Raw genomic sequence first — 24,845 nt, 5'->3', positions numbered from 1 at the left:
TGGTGTCTACTAAATTCAGCAGTGGAAAATATTGGAAATGAAATGCTTTTGAAATTTTACTTTTTTGGAAAGAAAATGACTATGTTGAAACAGTCTTGTATGGGAAAGATAAGGTTCTGCTATCCACATGAATGTACAAATGAGTCAAAGCTCCAGCCTGGTACTTAAAGATACATCGTGAGCCCTGGATTAAAAACCTATACGTTCACATCCTGATTTTGCCCTTTAACCATATGGAGGCTACTGGGAAAATTTTTCAATCTTGGTAAACTTCTCAGTTTTCTGATCTATAAAATAAGGATATCATGACCTATTTTGAAGGATTGTTAACAAGGTTAAATAAGTATTTTATATAAAGCAACCGGAACAGTGCCTGGCACAGAGCAGGTGCTCAATAAACGTTTGTCCATTTAGAGATCTTTTCCTCTTTAAAGGAACACCTGTACAGACTTGAAAAAATAACCAGATTTTTTAATTTAGGGAAAAGATGATAAGAATGATGCTGAACCCACATGTAGTAGTATATATATGTCTCATAAACAGCAACAGTTTATTAAAGGCTGGAGCAGACCCTACATTTGCATCGTGGGGCAGCAGACTCAATACCTGTATTATCTATAATCTCCTTCTGCCCAAGACTGGTGTACGAAAATAAAAGAGATTTTTATTCTTTCTCAGTGAGGTTTACATGTGATCCAATGATAGATGGCAGGATAATTATCTTTTCTGGATTATTCATTTTTCGATTAGGTTCTAAGTTACTAGCAATGGTTAGCAAAGAGCCAAAAATCTTTTTGTAAATGGGAATTGTGATTAATTGAAATTTTCATCCACGTATCACACATTTGGTTCAATAACAGGCGATGGCACGAGAGCACTAAAAGTCTAAATGCCATTCTCTTGGAATAACATATATTTCCTTCCCTTTTCCAATGAAGATGGAAGACTGCATTCAGTCACTCATTTACACTGAAGTATAGTTGATTTACAATATTGTCTTGAGCTTCAGGTGTACAGCATAGTCATTCGATTTTTTTTGTAGATTATATTTCGTTACAGGTTATTACAAGATATTAGGTATAATGCCCTGTGCTACAGAGGGCATTATTTATCTATTGTTTGTGTATCTATTGTTGTTTATCTATTTTATGTAGAGTAGTTTGTATCTGTTAATCCCATACTCCTAATTTGTCCCATCCTCTCCTCCCTCTCCCCTTTGGGGAACCATAAGATTGTTTTCTAGTCTATAACTCTGTTTCTGTTTTACACTGATATATAGATTCATTGGTATTATTTTTTAGACTCCACATATAAGTGACACTACATAGTATTTCTTTCTCAAGACAGCATATATTTATACACTAGCATTATATAGTAAGCAAAAATTACTTTATCTCCCCAAACTTAGAGACAAGAGTATAATCTTTAGATTAAAAACATAAGGTCAAAACTACCAAATATTTAAAATATTCACTCTTAGTTATGCTTAGTTATAACATTTTGCTTAATTATAACATCTTGCTTCTATATCAGTGTTCCCCCTAATTAGAAATACTAAAATACCTAAATACTGAGAATAATGATGAACCTCTTATATTTTACTAAGTCTAAAATTTAGGTTTTCAAATAAAAATTAAAGGGAAGAAAATAATTATGTGGTCTGTTTCTGGGTAGAAGTTATTTTCTAATACATAACCATCTGAACAACAATACAATATACAAAACTAAATATATTTGGTTAGTCTCTAATAAACCAAAATACCATGCATTTAATACTTAACATATAACAGAAAAGGCAGAATAGCTAACATTTACTATGTAATTAAATAAAACATAATGCCACTTAACAAATGATATAATTAGTAGGATAAGTCTGTCCTAAAATTATTCAAATAATTCCCATTTGATTTGCTAATTTTCAGACAGTACTGATGTGATTTCTTTTTTGATACAGCTTTCAATTAATAATGCTTATGACTAAATCATGACTTGATATATGGAGCTGCATTAAACTCTTCCAATGACTTCCCCATTCAATTGATAATGCTATTGTTCTCACTGCTGAATCCTCTCTTAGCCTCTGTTGAGCTAAAAACAATTACATCATTTTTTTCCCCTAACTCAGGGAAGAGATTAGGGAAAGAGAGATTTTTTAAACATTCAATAGCTCTATTCTTGAGTAATAAATGAAAACCACATATTGGAATGTCATTTTAACTAGGTCAAACTTCATCCTTCATGCTAAGAGGTAGCATACAGTGCAGTCAGTTGTGGGCTCTGCTGCTGAGTTATCTGCGTTCAAGTCTTAGCTCTGCCACTAAAGTCTTAATAATTTCTGAGTGCCTCAGTTTCTTGGGGAGGGGAGGATGATGATAATTCTATAACTCAAAGAGTTAATATATATTTCAACAGTGTTCAGAATGGAGCAAGTGCTATATAAAAAATAGCACTCACTTTTATTCATAATGACTATGACAGGCAAACATTTGGTAGGTTTTAACAAACTTGTCCCAGTAAATGGAAGAAAAATATTTCCCTCACAGGCTCCCATCTGTCCCACGTGGCATCCTTCCTCTGCCAGGTGTGCCCACCATTCTGGTGGATTAAAATATCTAACTGATGTCTGTCTGCTTCCCATCTATCTCAGAGTCAACATCCTATGAAAACTACAATTCCAATAAGACATTCGAAAATTACGTCAATAACAGCCACAGCCTTGAAGCACCAGAAAGGTACCAGTCACTTGACACCTGAGGAGCCAGAGCTGCTACACTGGTAAATCCCAGGGTGGACCCCCAGAAGAATCCAACTGGCCTCATTTGATGTGGGCAGAACACAGAGGGTACAAATTGGTTTTCTGAAGTCCCTACAGATCCAGTGGTGATGCCTAAAAGGCAGAAATGGTGGGAGGATGGAGAGGGGAAGGAGATTGGAATGAGAAACCAAGCAACTAATAAGGATGCTGGCCTTCTTTTTGGAATGGGCAAGGTCCTGGAGGCCCCTGCTGGACCAAGCATTAACCCTTTATTTTCTGGATCACAGGCAAGTCAAGAGAAGTTTCTGGAGAGATGCAGTGACGGCCAGGGAGCATCCAGGGAACCAAGCAAAGTTTTATTCACCAACCAGCATAGAAGTATTTAAACCAATTTTTATGATCAGTAGAGCTGTATTGGTATATAACACATGAATATTACTCAGCCCTGGTTTGGAGGATAAAAGGAATGAGGAGGCCAATGACCAACTAACTTTGTACTAAACCATGGCTAACTTAAACCTCTTTTAAACCAGTTGTATAGCTACATGGTTGTAAACTACTGGCTACAAGCAGAACTCAGCAAATTGTAGATGTGCATAACCAAAAATTCAGAGCACCACTGGAAAGAGCAGTTGGGGGCTGGGATGTTCCCTGCAGCCAATAAATTAGTAACATAACTTTGTATAATAACTATATCAATATATTCACGTACCAAATTATAGAAAGAATTCTTCAAGTCATTTTATTATTTCTGGAATGCCAAAAAATCCAAATCTGTCTTTACAATCTTACTCACCTGCCACTCTCTCATCCGTTTCCCTGTTACCATCATCTGAATATCTTGCAAAGTCTAAAGAATCAAGGGTACTGATGCTCCCAGCTCGATCTGTAATAAACAACAACAACAACAAAAAAATAGAATTAAACAGATTTTTATTTAACTGCCAAAATAAGGGATTGGAAATCAATTAGCTATGATTTTTTTTCCCAGTGAATAAACTGTGATTCTAAGATATAGGAGTTCTATTAAAACAGTAAGGTAAAAATGCTCATACCAATTAAGCTGCTTTGAAGTAACTCAAGTTTCCCTGCCCAGATCCCTAACTAACTCCTGAATAACGGACACACAGGATATAATGCAAGCCCAGCTAAGGACAACAAAACTTCAAACAGCTTGAATTTTATTCCAAGTACAATGGAAAACAACAAAAACACATACATTTTTGGAAAATCATTTTGGCTGCTGTAAGGAAAGTGATTTGTAGAGAGACCAGTTAAGAGGCTACTATGTAAATCAACTACACTCCAATATGAAATAAAAATTTTAAAAAAAAGAGGCTATTAGCGTCATGTAGGTGACAGATGATCAGATTTGGCCTAGAATAGAGGCAGTAGAAATGTCAGAAGTGGTCAGATTTGGGTTATTTTTTGATGTAGAACCAACATGTCCTGGTAGTGAAATGGATGTGGGTTTAAGTAAAAGAAAGTAAACAAGATAATTCCCAAAGACTTCATTTATTGAATTTGTAATATGGGATGCAAAAGGCAAATGAAGGGGTTTCAGAGTTCTGTGTTTTAAGTGCATGGTGGTAGTGGGGAGTGTCCCTAAACAGAAAAACACGATGTAAACATTCTCACTTAAAGGAAGAAATCAATGCTGATACTCACTAAAGGAGATCTAGCTAGCTAATGCAAAGAAGGGACAAATGAGAGGCTAGGTCAACTCTTTTTATTAAATCATGCTACTTACATAGTGTCTACTGTTTACATATTGCCCTAAGGAATAGATTGTCTGTGTTTAGAAAGCACAGTCTGGACAAATGAATGCAAGTTATAGAAATAAAGATTTGAACTCCACGTAGGGCTCCCTCACCTCCTTTTAAAACAATTAGCACACGCCAATAATTGAAATGGTTGACTCTTCAAATACAGCTATGTCATTATCAATGTACCACTTATCTTTAAATTCCTATTAAGGTGAACTAAGTGAAATTCTACATATAGTACTCTTCTGAGAACACTGTGTTCCTATTCACAGAAGCATTTAATTCCCTTGCAATTTAATTATATCTGATAAATAACAACTTGCTATTAACTTAAGTTTTAAGACAGCATAAACGAATAACAGAAAATCAAGTATTACAGTACCATTCATTAGAGCATAATTTATTTTAGGCATAAACCAAGAAACACCAAATAACAATAGTAACCACAGAAATCTAGAAAGTTCATATTAAATATAGGCTGAACTCAGGAACATTACTCAGCAATTAAAAAAAAACTATTGAGATATATGCCACAACATGACTGAATCTCAATGCTTTATGCTGAATTATAGAAGCCTTACACAGAGTATATAATGTATAATTTCATTTACATAGTCTTAGAATAGGCAGTAGTAATTTATGGTAGAAAAAATCATTATAGTGGTTTTTGGAGTGGGGGGCTGAAAGGGGTGGGGACTGACGGACTGGGAAGGAGCATGAGGGAACTTTCTGGGGTGACAATAATGTTCTATATATTGACAGGAGTTTGGGTTATCACGAACTGTTAAGTATGATGTTGGTTGTTGATTCTGGATAAATATTTTTCTATTATGTTAAGTATCTGTCTAATGTTAGTTTTCTAAGTGTTTTCTAGTATTTTCAATCACACATACAAGCCTAGGTTAGAGTATTTTCAATCACACATACAGGCCTAGGTTAGAGCCTATTTGATCACCATATATTATTCCTCCATTATACTGTTACTATTTCTCTAAAAGTTTCAAAGAAATCACCTATGCAATAGGAAGAGTTCTTGGGGAAAGCAAACACTGCTTAATTTTTGACTTGGTATTATTATGGCTATTGAAAAATATATTCTAATTTTTTTTTTTAGTTCCAAGCCAACAATTTTATATTCTCCAAGAAAAAAAGTTCTAATGTCTTTTTAACTAATAATAACTATAGTGTCATAAAAGTAAAAAAAATCTCCTAATTTATTAAAATTTATTCCATGTCAGAAAAAAATTATAGAAGGAAATAATTTTAACTTTGATGGGGCTAACCTATAACAGATTTTGTACATAAAATGTACTTTGGAATTTAAGACTAATAGGTGATATTACAGCTCCTAGACAAATATGCTTCTGTGGATTCAGCTACAATTCTTTTCCAGGGCAAGCACATGCCTTTCCAAATACTCTAATATAAAAGAAGAAGAGTTTGGAAAAATTAGCCTCTTTTATTAAGAAAGAAGTTACTACCACTTTCTAATATAAAGTATACCACAAAGCCTTTCTTCAAATTCCAACATTGTGTAACTTCTTAGTAACTCATTTTACAACTCAGAAACCGAATGATCAGGGACTTTCATCATAGTTGGCAAACCAGTAAAACCTGTATGTAAGTTTTACTAGGTCTGAAAACTAAAACCATTATACACAGTGTGACTATAAGGCATGCAGACTGATTTTATAAATCACATATGAGAGTAGTCTTATTTATATATACATTTAATCTTTTAGTACTGATGACAGAAGGTAACTTTTACGATAGTTAAAAAAATGAGTTTCAGACCCTTGAAAAAGTATCTTTTATGGGAATTATATAGCACTTTAAAAGCTAAGTGTACCAGGAAAATTGATCAGCTCCTGACTGGTAAAGAGCACTGGTTAATTCAGTGAACATTTAGTGAACAACTATAGTGTATCAGGTTACTGACAGGAAGCTACAATAAAATATTGAATGATAATTTTTAAAGGTTATAGATATAACTGACTCCAAGAAGTAGAGTTAAAATTTTTCAATACATACTCCTCTCCATACTGCTTGAATTTTTTTATTTGTGCTTTGGTATTTTTTTCCCCAAACACAGTTAATACCTTTTATGATATGGGCATTTTATAATTAAAAAGTCACAAAAGTACCCAGTTCACACTTAAAGAATAGGAAGAAAAATAATGTCAAGCAATTAGCTTTAAATTCCAATTTGTTTAGTAAAGATTACTGAACCATGCCTGTGTCATAAGTAACATAGAAAGAAGTATATAGTATATAAATTTAATAAACAGAAAGATAACAAATTTACCTTAAAAGTAATCGTACCTAAACCTGAGGCCATGCATAAACACTTTAATATGTATCCACTTAAATTAAAAATGGATCTTAGAAATCTGTCAATGGCAAAACTTACATTTATATTTTCTGATCCTCAGTTCTTCTCTAACGCTGGGACTCACTTCACTGACCCCTATGTTCAAAATATTTGAGAGCTAGAGGGAATCTTAGAGATAGTCCAACCCCTCCATCCACCCCAGTTTGATGAGAAAACTGAACCGTGTATTCATTCAATGCATATTTACTAATCCATGGTAGGGAGTAGAAAGATAAAATTTAGTAAGACTTGGTTCTTGCCTTAATAAGTTTATAAACCACTGTAGTTTCGTGCTGTACACAGATAATGATAATACAGTTAGACTTCTTTATGTTAAAGGTTAAGCAAATTAATCTGTGCGCAAGCTAGGGGTACAATGTAAGTCTCCCAGTTTGCAGTCCACTGTCTTTTCTGTCACAAGATTACACTGAGTTAAACGTCAAATCAAAAGACTTAAACTTAGGAAGAGACTTGAACACTGAAATTTTATTGACAAACTATTCACTAAAGTTAAAATTTCTATAATGCTGGATGATTTTACCATATGAACAGCTATCAGGTTAAAAGGAAGATTATTATTAATAACAGCATTAGTTATTATATTGAAGATTTTCTGACCACTTATTCTGTGCCAGATATTTTTCATAGATAACCTTATTTAACCTTCATGACAGCCCCCTGCAAGAGGAGTCATTACCTTCCATATTTTACAGTAAAGGAAACAGAGACTGTCCCAGAGATACGCAGCTAGGAAGTAGCAGAGTCAAAATATGAACTCAAGCTCTCTGATGCCAAAGCCTGAGCTCTAAACCATTAGCTCCCTTGAACAATATGCAAAAGCATGCAGGTTCAGATCTCCTAGATTCCAGCTAAGTTGGGCTTGATACTGTGAAAGGCCTCAGAAAGATCAGCCTGGACTCAACTTTCCTCAGGCTATACAGGGAAAAGCTAATTTCACAAGGAATATTCCAAACTTACATATTTATAGGATCCCACTACCTAAAGATCATTTCTTTAACATAACATCAACATTTTTTCAAAGGCTTATTTGCCAGGCACAATATTACGCACTGGTGACAGAAAGATAAATAAAATATGGTCTCTTTTCTATACTCATGCTAAATAAACATTTATATATTGCCTACTTTAGGCATTTGTGCCAGGTGTGAAAGAAGTCAAAGATATATGAGACAGGAACTCCAACAAACATCTTAAAAAAAAAATCCAGTCAGCTAAAACATTAACATATACAAAAATTTCAGTAACACTAACACAGTCACAAGTTTCCATATAATTAATCTCCATAAGTGAGACAGACAAAAAATACCACAAGTTCAGGGGATTTAGAGATCACTATGTGCTGGAGAAGCTTCAGGGAGAAGAAGGAACATAAACTGGACCCTCCCTTAAGGATATAGAGAATCTGGAAAAATCTGGAAAAAATAAGAGGAGGATGGAGGAAAAGAATTCCGAGAAGGAAAAATAATATGGTCAAAGGCACTGAGATAGGAATATATAAAACATGTTCAAGGGACACCGAGTTAACAATGTGAGTACACCAAAGGTTGGTATCTGGCAACAGGGTTGAAAAGGCAGGAAGGAGCAAAATTACAGGGAGAACTTTATGATGCACATTTATAATAACATATTTCAAAGTCATTTTTATCATATACTATGCAAAAATGGGAAAAAATAAAATTCCTAAAAAGAATTAAATTCTTGTTTCTGCAATATATAATTTTGCTAATAAAAAAAGAGTTCGAAAAAGTTGCCTTGGACAGGAGAAAGCAATGTTAAAAGGTTTTAGCCGCAGTGACAGCAATGAATAGCTTTTATAATCAATTAAGAATAAGGATGGAGGAAAAGTTTAAAGGCACAGGAACCAGTTATAAGGCTAAAACTGAGGGTCCAGACGTAAGCTAAAGGCCTGAACTAAGGCAGCACACAAGCACCGGGCTGACAGATGGTTAGAAAGAACATCGACAATACGATGACACTACCTTGAGCAATCTAAGCCACCGAACCAGGACCAGCTGGTTTCAAAAACAAATGAACACCATTTCTTACTGCTGGGGAGTTTTGAAATAATAGGTGGGAATATCTGGAAGAAGGTTACACCCATGATGGCAACTGGGGTCTCCTCCTTGAGGCTTAGCCATGTTCCATGTCTAGACCAGAAACTTAGATGTAACCATGCAGCAAAGCTTCAAGACTGAAAAAGAGAGTACATGCTAATCCAACCTTGGTGGATTTCCTTAGAATTTCATTCAGCAGATTATTCACCTCTGTCTTGATGTGGTGCTATAGTTTATCACTTTATTTTTTAAATGATCAATATTATACTACCTGACTTGCCTTCTGCATTAAAACGACTGGCTACTCTGAGTTAATAAGATATACTCTGAATGAGTTATTAAGATACTTTGCCTGACAATACACTAAAATGATTTAAGAATATTTGCTTAACTGCGCTTTAAAATGGACAAAACAGTAGTTGTGGTGTAATGGAAAGAATGCACACTTGGAAGTTAGTGATCTGGTTTGGAATCCCAGCCTTGCCACTTAAGACATGATATGTGGTAAAATATAAGAGGGCATACAAAGAAAAGGTAAGCCCATCTCCCAACCACCAATCACCCTCTGTGATGACAATCATTGTTTAGACTCTTCTGTATATATCCTTTTAGAAATATCCTCTGCATAGGCCAATTTCTCCCTTTTTGTATGTAAATGGAAAAACACAAATACTTGAATAAATTAGCCTGCATCCTAATTTATTCAATTTATCATATATCTTGGTGATCATTCCACATCAGCACGTATAGATCGTTTTTTTTAATTAGCCAATCCCCTCCTGTTGGACAGTCAGGTTGTTTTCAATCTTTGATACCTTTACTTGTAGAATATATGAAAAAAATCTAGGTTCAGTAGTAATGCAAACAAGCTTGTCTATAATAAATTATAGAAGGAATTGGATATTAAGGAATATGTATTTTAAAAATATGATTGATATCACCAAATTATTCTCAAAAGAGTATCCTACCAACAGTACGTAAGTATACATTTTACTTTCCGACCTTTGTGTCACACATATTTGATCAAAACTACATTCAGAAGACAATACTGTTTATAGAAAAAAAATCTGTTAGGAAGAGTTCAGTGAGACTGTAGATTCAAAAATCACCCATCAACACAGGCTACCTATTTGACATGGACATCTTATTAGAAGGTTTAGGAGACAAAAATTCTTACTGCTGTAACTTATTAAAGGGTACAAAATGCAAATATTAAACATTAAGAACAATAATAAAATGTGATTAGAGATTTTGGTGATACCTTCACAACTCTCATCATCCCACCTTATATTCTTTGGTCAACGCTCCTTACTCACATATCCATCCCTGAAGAAAAAAAAAGCTTCAAAAAAAAAGCTTCCCATGATTGTAAAGAATGCCTACAATCAGGAGCTACTCTTGCCTAGAAAAATTAGAAACTTTAAGGCTGTTGCTAGGTACTTTTCTAACAGTAATTCTATTTCCGTACAGATATACATCAACAGAATAGTTACAAGACTCCCTATATGATGCAATAAAAAGCTATTGGTACAGTTTTGTTCACTTGAAACATGTCAAATGTATCTTAAAAGAGATTTGTGTCAACATTATACTAAGAATTATTAACTGATTCTGAAGATTTCCCTTCCAGATAAAACTGATCCTCAAGGTTACAAATGGCAACAGGAGACTGAGAATAGAGAAACTGGTACATGTGTACCAATAGTTTGTGAGCAAAGAATGACATTTTTTTTGCTGTTATTTTTTGCAAATTTAATTAATAGATGATACAAGACAGATATTCAATAAGGTAACAAAAAAGGTAGACATATACCAAACACATACGCAGAAATAACTTACTATGCAAAATTCATTCTCTGTGTTCATATACCAGAAAGAAGATGGTATTTCATGTCACTAAAAACACAACTCAATTTACACTGCACAGTTATAGGATTAGGTGACAATTAATGGTGGAATAGTGGAGTTATAACTCCCACTACAAATTTTTCTTGTTTTACCAGAATTTACTACATGCAAATTTTGACAAAAATACTTTAAAATGCTTTACTTTAAATTGCTTTAAAGTATAAAGTACGACACCATATAACCACCACCTGATATGAACAACTGCTAACAGTTTGCAATTTAAAAAGAAATAATACCTTAAAGTTCATGTCCCTAATGTTTCCCTCCTCAAGGGCAATCACAATAATGGATTTAGTGTGACTCTAGTTGGTGCTTTTACATCTGTAATACATACACAAGTACCCACAAATAATATACAGTATTGTTTTATGTGTTTGAAAATTTACATAATAATATAGAACTGTGTGTAATGCTCCACAACAGACTCGAGATCTGATTAAAGTCTGCTCAGATTTCCATTTTATGAATATACCATCACTAATGTTTCCATTATGTATGGCCAAGAGGACTGTTTCCAACCTTGTACACACCTCGCTACGCACCCTCGTAAGTTCCAGATAAATACTTACGCGTGGAAAAGCTGGGTTGAAGGGTGTGCACATCTTCAACTTTTCTAGCTTTTATCAAAATATTCTTCAAAGTAGTTGTAGCGACATTTCTACTGGTAGCACAAGAGTACCTGCTTCCTCCATATCAGGAATACTAAGTGTTGTCAGACATCTTCAGTGTTGCCAGAAGGCTGGGTAATGTGAAATGCATTTCCCTAATTACGAGTGAACGTGAGCAACTTTTCATTGGTTTGCTTCTTTTTGAATTACCTATTTTTATCCTTTGCTTATTTTTCATTAGGTTATTTTTCCTTCTCTTAACTTACAGGCATTCTATACAGATTCTAAATTTGAAATACTTTTTGACTGTTATATGTATATGGCAAATATGTACTCCTAGTCTGTGTCTTGTCTTTTACTTTATGTTAGCTTTTTACATACAGGAATTTAAATTTTGATACAAATATATCAATCTCTTACTTTAAAGTGTACAATTTTTATGTCTAAGAAATCCTCACCTCAAGGTCATAAATATGTTTTAATATTTTCTTCCAAAAGTTTTCAAGTTCCATTTCCCACATTTAGTATTTTAATTCATTTGGAGACTTTGTTTTGGTGTGTGTGTATGTATATGGTAGGAGGTAAAGAAATAATTTCCCTCTAGAAGGCGAAAAATTTATTCAGTAGCCTACCCTTCTCGCACTGATTTGACTCTTTTTCCTATACAAAAGACTCCTTGAGCTTGTTTCTGGTCTGTAATCTCTTTCATACTTCACTCTGTCTACCTCTGCTCTCCTTTGCTTTTAAAGTATTTGTTCTGTAGATGGCAACATATATTGATTTTTAAAAACTATTATTAAGTTCCCAAAAAATAAATAAATAAAGGGAAAACCCCCCTTTTCTGGCCATCCGTTAGTTATAAAATTGAGTAAGTAACCATTGCCTAAGAAGAACACACAAAGAAATTATATTTAAAAATAACTTACATGAATGTGATTAAACACATCTGTAAAAATGTAGGTACAATGCCTTTACAGACATAAAATACAAAGCATTAACTGTATGGTAGTAGGTTTTAATGAACCATTACACAATCCTAAATCCAATGTTTGCCTTTTCATAATTTATTTTACACTTACACAGACTTACTGCAAATGATAATAAATATTAATTCCGCTGACTCTCACAACAGCTCTATGAGGTAGGTACCGTTATCCTCATTTTTAGATGAAGAGACTGAGGCATTGAGAGATTAAGTTACTTATTCAAAGTCACAGGGATAAAAAAGTAGCAGAAACAGGATCCAAGCCGGGTAGTCTGACTCCAAACTGTGCTCTTAACTCGCTACGCTATACAGCTTTTTCCCTTAAAATGAGCAGACTTCTTTGATCTAATTTATGGTGGCTACTCAAATAGGAATGCTATCAAATTTTCCTGTGAATTTCAAGTACAAATGTTCCCAGTATGTTTTCTAAACGATTATTTTAATTAGGATGCCATACACCCATTAGTTCCATTTAATCCTATAAATTAGTACTAGCAGATATCACCTATCTTTCTCAGTCTTTATCATCAGCAAAGCTGATCTAGTTTTCCCTCATCGCTTCATATATTTTTTCTTATAAAAGAAAGAAGTAAATATAAAATGAGTTTTTGAAGTCCTCTCACATATATGCCCTCATGTAAACTTCATTAAAACCCTATAACTAGCAGTGGACAGAAATGATTACTATACTTTACACAGAATAAGAAGACTCTAGAGCTTCCCTGGTGGCACAGTGGTTGAGAGTCTGCCTGCTGATGCAGGGGACACGGGTTCGTGCCCCTGTCCGGGAGGATCCCATATACCGCAGAGCGGCTGGGCCCGTGAGCCATGGCCGCTGAGCCTGCGCTCTGCAACGGGAGAGGCCGCAGCAGTGAGAGGCCGGCGTACCGCAAAAAAAAAAAAAAAAAAAAAAAAAAAAAGAAGGCTCTAAAAGGCTAAGTAATTTACCCAAGGTAACAGAGCTGTAAATGGCAGAGCAGAACTGAGGATCAGATATCAGTACTACAAGTTGCGTGGTCTTCAAAAAATAGGCCAAGTTCAAAAGTATAGATGGTATAGACTGGCACAGACCTACTGTTGTTTTACCAGTTATGCATCTTTCCACAGCTACTCTTTTACCAAGCCCATATTTCTCTATTTTATTCATACCAGTGTGAGAGATCTGTCAGGTAGCTTGCTATAATCCAAATATATCAGCTCTAGGACAGTCTTCTTGATCCTGTTATAGTTAAGTGTTATCTTTTGCTCAATCTTAGTAAACACCATTGCTGTATTCAATTATATCAGGTATTCATTTCTCAGAAATCTGAAGAATCTATTTTTAAAGTGAATTAGACAATTTACATTCAGCTTTTTCAGATTTCTTGGGCAGATGTCCTTAGTTTGTAGAAACTATATGCATATGCGGAATTAGAGTTATCATGCTCCAGCAAAATGGGGGCCAGCAACCACTTTAAAAGGGAGGGAGACGCAAGAGGGAAGAGATATGGGGATATATGTATATGTATAACTGATTCACTTTATTATAAAGCAGAAACTGACACACCATTGTAAAGCAATTATACTCCAACAAAGATGTTAAAAAAAATTAATTGCAGGTACACACAATGTTCACTGCAGCACTATTTATAATAGCCAGGATGTGGAAGCAACCTAAGTGTCCATCAACAGATGAATGGATAAAGAAGATGCGGCACATATATACAATGGAATATTACTCGGCCATAAAAAGAAATGAAATTGAGTTATTTGTAGTGAGGTGGATAGACCTAGAGTCTGTCATACAGAGTGAAGTAAGTCAGAAAGAGAAAAACAAATACCCTATGCTAACACACAGATATGGAATCTAAAAAAAAAAAAAAATTGGTTCTAATGAACCTAGGGGCAGGACAGGAATAAAGACGCAGACGTAGAGAACTGACTTGAGGACACAGGGAGGAGGAAAGGTAAGCTGGGACAAAGTGAGAGAGTGGCATGGACATATATACACTACCAAATGTAAAATAGATAGCTAGTGGGAAGCAGCTGCATAGCACAGGGAGATTAGCTCGGTGCTTTGTGACCACCTAGAGGGGTGGGATAGGGAGGGTGGAAGGTAGGCACAAGAGGTAGGGGATATGGGGATATACGTATACATATAACTGATTCACTTTGTTATACAGCAGAAACTAACACAACACTGTAAAGCAATTATACTCCAATAAAGATGTTAAAAAAATTAATTGCAGGTACAAATTTCCGATTGTAAGATAAATAAGTCTTGGGGATGGAATGTACAGCATGGTGACCATAGTTAACAAGACTGTTTTGTGTATCTGAAAGTTGCTCAGAGAGTAGATCTTAGAAGTTCTCATACAGGAAAAAAAATTGTAACTTTGTGTGGTGATGGATGCTAACTAAACTTACTGTGGTAATCATTTCACAATATAGACATATATCAAATCATTATGTTGGACACCTAAAACTAATAAAATGTCATATGACAATTAGATCTCAAAAAAAAATTAACTGTAATATTGAAACAAACACTCATATGATAAGGGAGTTGAAGTAGATCAATCCTAAACTAACGCAAAACCCCCAAAAATCAACCAAAGAGGAGCTGTGTTCAAAATATGGCCAAACAGCAAAACATAATTCACTTAAGCATCAACAAGTATGTTTTTAGTATAAATAATTTAGAAACCACATTTTCCATCAACTCTCACAGTACTTATAGGTAGAAGCCAATAAAAACAACTACCTGAAAGAAAAAAAAAAGGCTATTAATATTTAAGACCCTTCTCAATCGATATTTGTAATTTAGATGTAAGTAGACTGTATTTTTAGATCAAGGTAAGTGTTCTTTTTCAGTTAGTCATCCTAAAACCATGGGAGTTAAGGGGGTGGGCACAAATAAAAGCCATCATATAAAAACAAATTAACCGAATTTAGTTTTTGACCTAAATATACTAAACAAAATGAAGGGCCTCCCTGGTGGCGCAGTGGTTGAGAGTCCGCCTGCCGATGCAGGGGATACGGGTTCGTGCCCCGGTCTGGGAGGATCCCATATGCCGCGGAGCGGCTGGGCCCGTGAGCCATGGCCGCTGGGCCTGCGCATCCGGAGCCTGTGCTCCGCAACGGGAGAGGCCACAACAGTGAGAGGCCCGCATACCGCAAAAAGAAAAAAAAAAAAAAAAAAAAAAAAAAAAAAAAAAATGAAAATTACACTAATCCTGGAACGTTTTTTCCAACAAATGTTTTTAAAAAAACAAGCAAAGAAACAGATAAGCATACATTCTGAATATCACCCCTAAAGTAGAAAGTGTACATTTAATCTTTGACAGAAATAAGGCCTGTTTCCCCTGATTAATGCCCCTATCTTGCTTCCTTTTAAACTATGTACCACAATGGCTTGAAACATCATACTGCATTTTAAAATCTCTTTATTAACCGGTGAGCCAGATAATGGTAAGCATGTTCCCAGATGATGTTTTAAACAAGGCAAAACATAAAATAAACATTATCTTCTCTTTACCCTCACTTTCTTGCCTCTCCATCAAGAACATAAACTCAAGGACATACACTAAACTTCTTCTGGATTCCTACAATCCTTAGTTGATCACAGTTTAATAAATGTATTGATCAATGTAAAATATTGAATACCAACTATACTCGTCATTGTTCTAGGCAATGAAAATATCTGACTAAATTGCCACAAGAATTAGTAAGTCTGAAGCTACTGAAAGGCATAGGCAAAAAAATGACAGTCATGTAAGAGATAAATTTAGGAATCTATATGGTCCAGACAATAGTAGGAAGTCTCATTCAGCTAAAAGCAGTGAACCTAATAAATTTTAGAAATATTCTGTTGATACTCTCCTGTTAGAAGCCAGAGGAAGCACTAAACCCAATTCCAACCTAACAGGGAGGAACTACTGTACTTTGTAAAGCAGAAGAGATGGGAACTCTGGAAAACGGTAATCATATAGCACAGGTGATACTAAGAAAGGAACAGAACACAGTGAGATATGTACTCTTTCAGAGTTTTGAGAAAAGATCGGCAAGGTAATGAAACAGAAAATTTAAAAAAGGAGAAAGATGACTCAAGAAGTCTGTAGGCTCACAAGTTAAATTATTAAATTCAATCATAAATGCCTCCTGATAAGCAGCCTTACAAAAATTTGAAAGGATGATAAATACAGAATAGAAGAAATCCATCATTGAAAGGCATAAGTTATTTGACCACCTACTGTCTCTACAAAGAACTGGCTCATCCTAAGCAATTACAGTCCAATTTTGATTAGAACTCTAAGGCTTAGAGTGGAACCAGCATTCCTCCGGGTAAGATACTACAATCTGTTCAGTGCTAATCAATGGCATTGGCACAACTTTTACCTTGCAATCTAATTGGAAAGCAAAACAATTACCAAATTGGCTCAACTGGAAAGAATACAGGGGAAAATATATAATTAATGTGTGTGTATATTCAAGCAAGTAAAATGAAATACAAAAGATCTAATTAGTTTAACAAATGGATCTAGTAGGAACATCACAATGATGCTGCAACAATTTATCAAACACTGAGACTTCATTAGAGCTCATTTTAAATTCTTCTACTGAAAACATCACACTTATAAAGCCATAATTCTTTTAATTTTTGAATGTTTTATAAATATAGACTACTCTTCTAATCAAGAAAAAAAGATAAAATACAGTATGAAGACTTCTTACAGTATTTTAAAACCACCACTATGCTAGTATTAACCGAGGTCAACAGACTTTTGGGTAAACGATTTAGTAAATCTTACAAAATTAAATTGCTAAATTAAATATTTCTTCTTTTTCTTCTTTTTATGATGCCATCATAGGCCTAAATATAAAAGCTAAAACTATAAAACTTCTAGAAGAAAATACACAAGAAAATTGTTGCAACCTTAGGATAGGCAAATATTTCTTATTTAGGACACAAAGAGCACGAATCATTAAGGAATAAACCCGATTAACTGGACTTGATAAAATTAAAAACCTTTGTTCATAAGACCCATTATTAAAAAATGAAAAGGCAAACCATACTGGGAGAAAAAATTTGCAAAACACATACTTGATAAAAGACTTGGGTCCAGAATATATAAAGAACTATAACTCAATAACAAGCTGGGAACAGACATTTCACAAAAGATACATTAATGGCAATACACACACACACACACACACACACACACACACACACACACACACACACACACAATGGCAAAAAGCTCAGAAGAAATAGCTCAGCATCACTAGCCCTCAAGAAATGAAAATTAAAACCACAATGAAATACCACAGCACTCTCACTAGAATGAGTTAAATAAAAAGCCTGAAAATACCAAGTGTTTGGGGGATGTATAGAAATTGAAACTCTCATACACTGGTGATGGAAATTTTAAATGATACAACCATTTTGTAAAAACAGTTTGACCGTTTCTTACAAATGTAAATATATACTAAGTATAAGACCCAGCAATTCTATTCCTAGGTATTACCCAAAAGAAATGAAAACATATGTCCATGCAAAACTTATACAAGAATGTTCATGGCAACTTTATTCATACAGGCCAAAAATGGAAAAAACACAAATAGCTAACAGATGAATGGATAAACCAAAAAAGGAATGAACTATTAATATACATAAAAACATTATTTGGATAAATTTCAAAAACATTTTACTCAGCAAAGGAAGCCAGACAGAAAAGACTATATGCTCTGGAACTGCATTTATATGAAATTTTAAAATAGATAAAACTTAACTAAGGAAGTGGTTCTCAATTGGGGAAATTTTGCCCTCCCCTTCCTTGGACAGTGCTGGTGACATTTTTTGATTGTCACAACTTAGGGAATGGGGTCGGGGTGGTTGCTACTGGTATCTAGCAGACAGATAGGCCAGCAATGCTGTTAAACATTCTAGAATGCAAAGGACACTAACACAACAAAGAATTATCAGGCCCAAAGTTTCGATAGTGCCTAGGCCAAGACTGGAAAATTGTGTTCTACAGTGGTCGGTGATGGTCTTGGGATATTGAATGCAAAGGAAAATGAAGGAGTTCTGGGGACAATAAAAATGTTTTATATTTTATTTGTAGTAGTAATTTGTTTTCCAAAACTCATCACAGTGTACACTTGAAATGGGCACATTTTATTGTATGCAATCTTACCTCAAAGTTGATGGTAAAAATTACAGTGTCTGTCAACTAATATAAAGCTATATAAAACAGTTTAAAACAATTTTTGCTTTTTAAATTATATGGATAGAAAAGACAGAAAAGGCAAGTACCACTGGTTGGATTATGGATAATTTTGATTTTTTTTCCTCCTGTTGCTCATTTGTTTTGTATTAACTTGAAAATACGTTATCTAAAATATATTATCTAATTATATACTTTTGAGTTATACCCAAAACAGGTCCAATTAAATGAGGATAATAGAAAAGCACAACTGCAGATGAATATTTGATTGTAGTTAAATTTTGATTTTTGATCATAGGACTTAAGTTATTTCAAGAAACTATAAAAATGTATGATGCAAAGGCATTTAGAAGTCAATTTTTACTCTAAAACACCTCTATAATATTTAGTCTAAATTATAAATATAATTGTATACAAAAGGTTTTTAAGAGACATTTTCACCATAAACAGTGGTATCAAGCCATAATAAGATAGGGTGAACAGGATAATAAATTCTTTTAAATTAAATAGAATAAAATTATGAAGTAAGTAATAACCCATTTCATTATATTTATATAGTAGAAAAACACAGCAGATGCAATTTAATTATGTTCAACAACAGGCCTGGAACTGTACAAACTGTGAGGAATATAAAGATAACCCTCAAGAATTGACTATCTAATGGAGAAAAATGATATTGTTAACAAATCAAATGCAAAAAGTTAAAAGCAACGGTTGAGGTTTGAAAATAGTACAATGAAAGACCAAACAACCAAGCCTGGAGAGTGTGGGAAACATGTACAAAGATGACATTTGAGCTGGATCTTGAGGAAGTAGTGAGAGCTTATCAGGTGAAAATCATTATTAGTTCAAAAATCTGAAACCAAACAAAGAAAGCCAACTACCTAACAATTTTGTTACACTGCTCTTTGTTACACTTTATGGTCTTAAAGGTCAGCAATGAGAAAATCGTTTCCAGAAATGGAATATTATCCTATAATATTGAGCAAGGAAGTTACACCTGCTGAGAAAATTCCATATTCAAGAGAGAAATATGCTCAGTATTTACCCTCATGGAAAGTGCACTCTTTGCACTTTCACTACATCTAAGTTAGGAAATATAAGTCTCTGGCACCATTTTAAAGTATAGACAGGGCTTCCCTAGTGGCGCAGGGGTTGAGAGTCCGCCTGCCGATGCAGGGGACACGGGTTCGTGCCCCGGTCCGGGAAGATCCCACGTGCCGCGGAGCGGCTGGGCCCGTGAGCCATGGCCGCTGAGCCTGCGCGTCCGGAGCCTGTGCTCCGCAACGGGAGAGGCCACAACAGTGAGAGGCCCGCGTACCGCAAAAAAAAAAAAAAAAAAAAAAAAAGTATAGACAAAAAATAAACAATTGGGTTACAATTTTAAAATTGTATATTTAACATTTGTTAGTAAATTCCAGTTGGCCTCACATACGCACAAAAACACCTCATACCATTAATAAGGGAAAAAATCTAAGATGCCTCTCAAAAGGGGTGGGTCCTAGGAATACAGTATACATCCTTGACAGCACGTTTTAAAGCCATAAGAAATGCTTATAAATATATGATGAATGAAGTAAACGACTACTCTATACTGCTAACAATGATTATAACAAGGTAAAAAAGTTAATTCTTAACTTAGGCAGAGAAAAAAGCCTGTGAGGTAGTGAGACCAGCAGATACACTGCAGGTAGAACTTGCCTAGCCAGCTCCTTAGACTTCCTGTAATTTTGGAAACCTACTGAAATTAAGGAACAGAAATGGAATTAAATTGAGTTTAAACAGAACAAATTTTATGCAACAGAAAACCTAATTTTTGAGTGAGAAAGTCATCCCAAAGACAAAGGGTCTTCAAGTGGATCTGATTTCGTGGAGAGAAATTTCCTATTCTTTTCTCTCTTGACTTTGAGTCAAATAATTACTGCGAACAATTTAAGGAACACTGTTTCCAGGTAGTGGTGATTCAGGGGATTGGAGAAAACGGAAAAAGGATTAAAGCGATAAACCAAGGTTGCAAGGGAGTCTTCTGGGGTCACGTAATAGCCAGTGAACTAGAAACGCTGGCTATTTAGTAGATCCCGACACCAAGAGTGGAGCCAGGAGCAGGTGCAAGTCCAGCCAAGAGCTGGAGGCAGGCAGAGAACAGTCACTGCCAGATCCTTCTGTTTCCATCGCAAAAGATCACCCCCCGCCCCAACTCTCTACCTAAAATGTTCCTCGTACTCAGTACCCGCCCGGAAGTACCCCCTCCCCACAACTACCCCTTGCAATCCCAACAGTCCAGCCGGAGTGACAGGGCTGTTGTTCACTTACTGAGCTGTCCCCCACCCGACGTAGTACTCGGCTCCCGACCTCCTGCGCCTCCAACGCCGGCTGCTCCAGGGATCCCCGGCGCCCCTAACCCCGGCGGGGTCCCGCTCTGCCTCTCGAAGTTGCCGGGATTGGAGAAGTAGTCGCGCAGCCGAGGGAGCTCGCGGCCGCTCTCTAACAGCTCGGTGTGCAGCTCCAGGGCGGTCAGCAAGTATTGATCGCGCAACAACTGAGCCGCGATCGCATCAACTGACAATCGGGCCGGGGTCTCCCCGGTGCCCCCCAGTGCCACCGCAGCCGCCGACGCCTCCCCAGGGAGCCCTGGTCGTGCACTGCTCCCTAAGGCCACGGGATCCTGAGGCGATAGCGAGTCCGCAGAGCCAGGATCTAGGCCGACCCCGGAACTCAGCCGAAGTCCTGCCCGCCGCTCGTCGGTCCCTGAAACCTCGTCGTCGTCCTCGTCCGAATCGCTGAGGAATGGATTCACGCCGCCGCCACCACCTCCAGGCGCCATCGCCGCCATCTTATACTGTCAGGAGCGTGGGCGCCTCCCTGTCTGGTTCTGACAGGCCGCAGCCTGAATCCCTACTAAGCCTCAGCGGGCACTGGGCACCTCCAGGGCCCTGGATTGGCCACGTCTCGCCTCCTCACTTGTAGACCAGGCCCAGGCTCGGAGGCAAACGGTCTGGAAGCAGCACCACGCGCTGCCTCAGCCGCAGCTGCAGCAGCAGCCCGGCTCTGCAGGCGTCTTCCTGGTCCCCAGTCTCGCGAGAAATAACGCGTGCCGTGCCCCCCTCTCCCCGCCCCAGCCCCGCCCCCGCCCCGCCCCCGCCCCGCCCGTTCTCCCCCCCCTAGTGAGCAAAGATAGAGGGCCCCGCTCCCCGCTCAAAGACGAAATCCCGCCCCCACTCCGTTTTGATTGGCCAACTGAGATAGGGGGCGGGGACTGGAGTTACGGAGGGCTGACCCAAGAATTATCGCGAGAGCAGCTTCTGGACAGGTAAGTGTCAGGGGCGTTCCGTGGTTGAGGAGCGGTAATGACGGTGGCTTAGGAACATTCATTCTCTTGGATGTCCTTTCGGGAACAGAGGGGAACTCTGACTTCGAGCTGGGTCCCGCCTTCGCGGTGAGGAGGCCCCATTCCTGAGATCAGGCCTGACCTCTATAAGCCCAGGTAAAGTCCGGGACTAGTGGGGGAGAGGTGCGGTGGCACCGAAAGTGGCCTCACGCCCGCCGCCGAGCTGCTTCACTTTTCCTTAGCACGTTTCACTTTTTCTGCTGTGTGCCGCCAATTAATGACATTTTCTCCGCACGTGTAGCAAGTGCCCAGGGCAGGGGCTGTAGTCAGAATGTGGCTTCCTTTCTCTTCCTTGCCTTCCCAGCCGTGTGCCCGTTTGCCCTGGAGGCCTAGGAGAGCGCCTTCTCGCCACCGAGTTAGTAGTGATAGGGCAGGATGCCATAGGGTGGGATGTGGGAGATGGAGAGAGTAAATGGAAAATGGAACTCAGAGGTTTGGATTTGCGTGCATCAGAGAATACCCTGATAGCCTCGACTTCAGTAGCAAACTGTTAGGATCTCAGGATTTAATACACAGGGATGCTTCAAAATATCAAATGGGAAAAGTAAACTTACTCCTAGAGACGTTCAATGACCCAGTCAAGTCAACTCCATAATAAGTATTCAAAGGAACTAAAATCAGTTCTCTTATGTCCAAAGCCATTCTTTCTCCGCTATGCCTTGCAACATTTCTGACTTGTACATTTAGGCTGGAGTCAAGGTACTGACTGTGGAACTGAGAAATTGTTTTCAAACTTGGCTGCTTTTGACAGTTTTGATATCCTTTATCAAATGTTAGCACAGTATACTAAGTTTGGACAGTATACAAAGTCTACAGCATATTGTATACTTTGGACAGTATATATATATTGGACAGTATACAAAAATGTTAGCACAAGTATACAAAGTTTGCCACTTTTGCACTTTTAGATTTCCCTGTCATTCTGCATAGGTTCTTCCTTTAAGCACCAAAATAGAGGTGGCAATAATTATGTTATCAAGTAAGTTATGTTACATTGAAGCAGTGAAGTATCTCCTTTAGGTCTGTGGAAAAATAAAAATATAGCGTTCTCATATAGCCTTAGGTCAGGTTATTGGTTTACATGTAAATGTATACCAACAGTTAAATGTCGGCTTTAATTTCAGTTTACCCAGGCTCAGTAAACTAAAATTTTCATTTGAATGAGGCTTTGGGTTTTTCGTTTTGTTTTTGGTAGAAGTTGTTTTTGATGTTATTAATACTAAGAATTCAAAGTATTTTTTATAGAACATTAGCTCCTAATGTTTGAATTCTAAATTTTTTTGTGTGTGAGCCATATATTGAAGAAAAGCCATGGGAAAAAAAAATCCTGGATTTTAGAAAAATAGTATCAAACTAGTCAATGCTGTTACATATTTCTTAGCTAAAAGGATTGCTGCTCCTTATTGAGTTTGCCAGAGAGACTGAAAATGGAACCAATTTCTGGAATGGAGGAATGGGAGGGATTAGGGAATGGCATGGAAAGGGCATGATTAGAAATAGGTTGTTTGTATAGTACAATATTTCCATCTCTGTAATGGGGAATTTTAGAAATCTTTTGTATTTAGGGTCCCTGCACTTAGGGTCTTCCCTTAGAGGATTGTGCTTATTAGGTTGAAGAGCCTAAAGTTCATATCCCAGTTCTGCCAATTATTTACTGTGAGACTTTTAAATAGTTACTTGACTTCTCTCAGCCCTCATCTGTCAAGGGGATGCTGAAAGTATATAGAATTAGGAATGTGCTTGTCACCTGGTACCTATTACACAATAAATGTTATAGTCAGTTCTCAATTAATGTAATACTAGTATATGGAGAACATTTGACAGACTTTTAAAAATAAAGCAAAACAAACCCGTTGTCAATTGTTTAGTAGCTACAGCCAGAAAAAGCAATTAAGGTAGTAGGCCCCAAAGGGAATATCTTTAACTTAAGGTCTGATTTCTAAAATGAAAGTTGAAAATATCAATAGATTTAAAATATGTTTCCTCAGAGAGTTGTAAGAAATTGGATGTAGAAGTCCTTCCATGATTGGCTTCCTATAACACATCTGTAGTTTCCTGATTCTACTTCGTATCCTATAATCATGGACTTGTTTATGTGACCTTCCAAGCCCGTAACAAATCAACTGGCCAGTCTCCTCAGTAAGTACTTTTCTCTTCCGCAATACATAGAGGTTTACTTACCAATTAAAAATGTTTAAGAAATAGCACATACTAGAATATTAATAATTGCTGATCTCTACTTTTAATAATTTGCTGTTAATATTGTTGAGAAATTTTCTTTCTACTTAGCAAGATCTGCATTAATTTGGTCTTTACAGCTAACGTTTCACTGAATAATATGGATAGTCATTGAAGTTTGTATCTTAGTGATGAAAATATAAAAGATCGCTTTTTTCCAAGCACTTAAATCATTTTCTTGTTTAAAAAATTATTTTTTGCTTTAGTAGTCTTAAAATAACCACAAGTAATATTTTAAATGCAAGTTTTTCATTGACTTAAAGTTTTATAAGTATCTAATTTTTTATACATTTTTATACATTCTAATTTTTTAACATTGTTTTTCAGCATGTGGTAAACATCCCACAGATATAAGCTAAATAACTTTTATTTATATATGGTTATGTGTATTTTAAAATTTTTAGTAATTATTCATTTATTTTGGTGGTTTCCAAATGATTCATTCATCCATGACAAAGTTTTCTTTTTCACTATATCTGAATAAAAAGTGATTTTTAAAAACCAGAAATATTAAGTAATAATATTGCTTAATTACATGTGCTTAG

General features: G+C 36.4%; 2 protein-coding genes across 7 annotated transcripts in view; one reads left to right on the top strand and one right to left on the bottom strand.

Moving 5' to 3' along the window:
- RELCH (RAB11 binding and LisH domain, coiled-coil and HEAT repeat containing) overlaps positions 1-21,739 on the bottom strand; it is a 122,794-nt gene extending 101,055 nt beyond the window's left edge. For all 3 annotated transcript variants that reach the window (XM_082641542.1, XM_082641541.1, XM_082641543.1), the window contains exons 1-2: positions 20,988-21,739; positions 3,552-3,641 (exon numbers count right to left, since the gene is read on the bottom strand). In XM_082641542.1, the coding sequence (XP_082497668.1) occupies positions 3,552-3,641; positions 20,988-21,507 (610 nt within the window). In that variant the 5' untranslated portion in view covers positions 21,508-21,739. The remainder of the gene's footprint in view (positions 1-3,551; positions 3,642-20,987) is intronic.
- A 185-nt stretch (positions 21,740-21,924) lies between these two features.
- PIGN (phosphatidylinositol glycan anchor biosynthesis class N) overlaps positions 21,925-24,845 on the top strand; it is a 106,461-nt gene continuing 103,540 nt past the window's right edge. For 3 of the 4 annotated variants that reach the window (XM_082639987.1, XM_082639985.1, XM_082639988.1), the window contains exons 1-2: positions 21,997-22,158; positions 24,051-24,201. The gene's annotated coding sequence lies outside the window, so the exon portion shown is untranslated. The other variant, XM_082639986.1, reaches the window with a different exon arrangement.

The sequence above is a fragment of the Mesoplodon mirus genome (assembly GCF_964341445.2).
Source record: "Mesoplodon mirus genome assembly, chromosome: 13".
NCBI lineage: Eukaryota > Metazoa > Chordata > Mammalia > Artiodactyla > Ziphiidae > Mesoplodon > Mesoplodon mirus.
Note: the sequence above shows the minus strand (reverse complement) of the source record. Positions and strands in the feature narration are given on the sequence as shown.